The 3,668-nt window shown below is 59.3% G+C and overlaps 1 protein-coding gene across 1 annotated transcript in view; it reads right to left on the bottom strand.

Annotated features, from left to right (window-relative positions):
- Positions 1-3,668, bottom strand: part of NFRKB (nuclear factor related to kappaB binding protein) — a 23,180-nt gene that overhangs the window by 5,442 nt on the left and 14,070 nt on the right. The window contains 7 exon segments of the mRNA XM_027772703.1: positions 325-869; positions 950-1,037; positions 1,040-1,109; positions 1,223-1,302; positions 1,516-1,639; positions 2,039-2,145; positions 3,641-3,664. Of these exon segments, the coding sequence (XP_027628504.1) occupies positions 325-869; positions 950-1,037; positions 1,040-1,109; positions 1,223-1,302; positions 1,516-1,639; positions 2,039-2,145; positions 3,641-3,664 (1,038 nt within the window).

Genomic DNA, 3,668 nt, shown 5'->3' with positions numbered 1-3,668 from the left:
GGGGGTGAACGGGGGCGTGATGAGCCACGCAGCCAGTGTGGCAGGCAGGGGCTCCCACACAGGTCACCAGCGCACGTCTGAGGCCTGGCCTCACTGGGCCTGAGGGCTCTCTGCTCTCAGAAACGCACCGTACGCTTGTGTGTAGAGACTGCTCAATTCTCAGGACACGTTCCTCCTAACGTCAGGCTCACGACCACCCACCGAGTGAGAAATGCTGGACCCCGCGGGGACAGAAGCAGGGGCAGCCAGGACACATGGGCCACCCCTGACATCACGCGTGCACTGGTGCCTGGCTATGACTGGCAGTGCCACAGAGCCCAGGACCAGACTCAGCTACCCGACTAATGTCCGCCTCTACCAAGGCGCTGGCATCAGAATCCTGGCTGTGCCACGGGGCTTCTCTAAGGTCTGACACCCCAGAAGTAAACAGGAGCGCCTGCACCTGCTGACCCAGCTCTGGACTCAACGGCTGTTTCGATGAATCGATGACATTCGTCCACACCAACAACCTGCAGCTTCCCAGTTCCTGCCAGACCCCACCCACCAGTCCCCATTGCCCCTCCAGGTCCACAGCCCTGCTTCCCAGGGACCCACAGCCTTGCTGTACCTGGGACACTCCTTTGGTCTGCGAGGCAGTGGCTGGTCCCCGGATCTGTGGGCCCGCTGGCATCTGGGGCAGAGTCTGTGCTGGCCCTGCCAGCTGCGGGGGTACTGCGGGGAGGCTGGGCTGGGCCACCACGCGCACCTGCGGCAGCCCGGCCGGGCCCGAGTGGCGGGCTGGGGCCTGAGGGTTGGGCGGAGTCTGGCTGGAGGCAGGGGACAGCATGGTGCCCAGCTGAGGCACCGTCGGGGAGGACACCAGGAGAACGCTAGGGGGAGAAAGGAGAATGAGCTCAGGACACACCGGCACGCACCTGGAGGGAGCAGCTGGGAAGCAAGGGGTGCTCACCCTGAGCTGGACTTGGGGGGCTCCGAGACGGCAGGGGGGCCGCCTTTGCTCACCGACGACACGGGCGGGGAGGAGATGGGGGTGGCCTGAAGCTCATCTGGCTCTGCTCGGACGGGCCGCTGCTCAGCACCTTCGTGGTGCCCTCCTTGCTGCTAGGCTTCTGGAAAAGGAGCGGGGACTGGCCTGCAGGAGCCGGGGTGGCCGCCTTGCAGGGAGTCACGGGTCGGAGAGGCTGAGGGGCGGCACGATGCCTCCTCCCGCGGGGTCTCTTACCACCTTGGACGGGGGTTTGGGCTTCTGCTGAAGGGCCTTCCTGGCTTTCGCTGCAGCAGCCTGCGCCTGGTGAATCCGCTCTGGAACGAGAGCCGCAGTCAGCTCCAGCACGCCAAGGTGGCTCACGGCCGAGACCAGGGCCCGCCAGTGGCCTCGTGGTGGCCAAACCCTGCCCATCCCGCCACGGCGAGGGCCCCCAACCCCAACAGGCACAGCACCCCGGGGCCCCCGACCCCGACAGGCACACCACGGGGCCCCCGTTTAAATAAACAATTCTTAAAGGCGGCACCCACCGAACTCCTCCTCGCTGCGGTCACGGTGCAGGTAGATCCAGAGCTTCCGCCCGATGTCGTACTTCACACACGGGTCCTTCTCGTAATGCAGCCGGTCCAGTGCTCCACTCACGACTGTGTTCACCTAGAGCGGGGCAGAGCGCAGTGAGGGCCACGGCACGCCGCGACACGTGTGAAAGCCACGGGACGGAAGCCAAGGGACACACGGACCAGTTCGAGCCAGCCACGCACCCCCTGCGGCTCACCGCGTCCTTCAGCAAAACACGAAACGGTGTGAGGCCTGGGACCCCCCTGTCTTCACCACAAGGAACCAAGTGACCTGGTCGACCAGCCTGCCCGCCCTCAGATGCCACGCAAGGCAGAGGGCCGCATCTGTGCCTCACTGCAGCAAGGGGCCTTGTCACCGCCGTGTGCATCTCCAAGACACCCTTTCCCCTCTCTCCTCCATCTGCGTTTCCCATTTCCTAGGACGCTCTCTCAAACCCACTCTGGAAGAAAGCAGAGGTCACCTCCTCCGTCCTACCTGAGTGCTGGTGACGTCTGGTGCGAGAAACTGGGAGTCCTTGAGCAGCTCACAGATCTCTGCGCGCGTGCCTTCCCCATTAGGCAGCCGAGCCGCAGCATCCCGGACTACAGACAGAGCACACCAAGCTGTCACCTGGGAGTGGCTCCCGACTGCCTGGCCTGTGGAGTCCCTGGGTGGAGTCCCTGGGCTTTGGGCACTCTGCCTCCCGCAACCCAGCAGTGGGTGTGCACCGCCCCCTAGTGGGGGCAGCTCTGCCGAGAAGGTCCCCAGGACACCGTCCGGTCCCACAGACCCACGCACTTGGGTGCGGGAAAAACATCACCTCCCCGGAGACTGCTTTCCCTTAGATTTTGAGCAACGGTACCCAGTCAGTGCCAGCAGTGCTGTGACATAACGGGGCCAGACGCTGCCCCCTGTGACAGCTGCTGCAGACAGCTCCCGGCACACTGATACCACTGTCTGGAAACTACGGGAACCCTATGGCCGCTGCTAGACGTGCCCAGCATGTAGCAGACACCTGCTGCCTCACTGTAACGCCTTGCACTACCGCAACACGACTGGCTTCTTCCGCAACTGTGAATTTCATCTTACACACTTAAAAGCATAATTCTTAAGAGGGCCATAGGCTTCATTAGGAATTCAAGGCACAAAATTAAGAATTCTTTTTGGCGTGATGGTTAAAGCACTGGACATATACACACGGCTGACCCAGTTCACGTCCTGGACCTAGCAGCTTGCTATCTCATTTTCTAACTCTCTTGTCAAATAAAAATAAATGAATAAATTTAAATAAACAATTCTTAAAAAAAAAAAAAAAAAAGAGCTCTCATTTTTGTTTTTTTGCCATAGGGCACAAGCGCTCATCAGAGATAGAGGGAGGAAAAGGGAGAAACACTCCTCTTGGGATGGCCATGCCGCAATCCCTTTTCCTCCATCCTCCTCTTGGGATTTTGAGCACAGGTATATATAAGCACCCATTTTTTCTTTTCATTTCATTCCTTTTAAGAGAAATTTCCACTATAGGGCACGTGCACTTGCCAGAGAGATAGGAAGTAAGAAATCACCCCCGAAGGTGGAGGGCCATGCCACAATCCCTTTTCCTCCATTCTCCTCTCAGGACTTGGGGCATGCGTGCACACACACTTGGCGTGATTCTTAAACAACCAGGTCCAGGACTTGAACCACAGTCAATTACATCAGAGTCCAGCAATGTAACCATTACGCCATCTGGTCCCACCCGGTATGTTTTTCAAGCCACCAGGTCCAAGACTTGAACCACGGTTGGCCATGTGTCATCCAGTAAATGCCACGAAACCTGCTGGGCCCAGAATCCGTGTTCCTAAAAGAAGCAAATTCATGCACTTCAGCTGATGGTATGTAGCTGGTCTGAGAGCAGTCCTGGCAGGAGCAGAGAGTGAGCCTGAACTTCAGGAAGAAACACCAATTCCTGGCATTGAACTCTGGGGGCTGGACTGCCCCTTCATCTCCCCAACTCCAAACCTTCCAGAAGTTACGCTCCTCCCTCCAAGCTGTCCCTGACTGGGGAGGAGGACAGCGTGGATCACAGAAGAGCTCTGGCAGGAGGTTCCCGCCACATACCCAGAGACAGGATGGTGGCGTAGGCTGG

The sequence above is a fragment of the Tupaia chinensis genome, unplaced genomic scaffold (genome assembly GCF_000334495.1).
Source record: "Tupaia chinensis unplaced genomic scaffold, TupChi_1.0 Scaffold000292_1, whole genome shotgun sequence".
NCBI lineage: Eukaryota > Metazoa > Chordata > Mammalia > Scandentia > Tupaiidae > Tupaia > Tupaia belangeri.
This window is presented reverse-complemented; position numbering and strand designations above follow the sequence as displayed.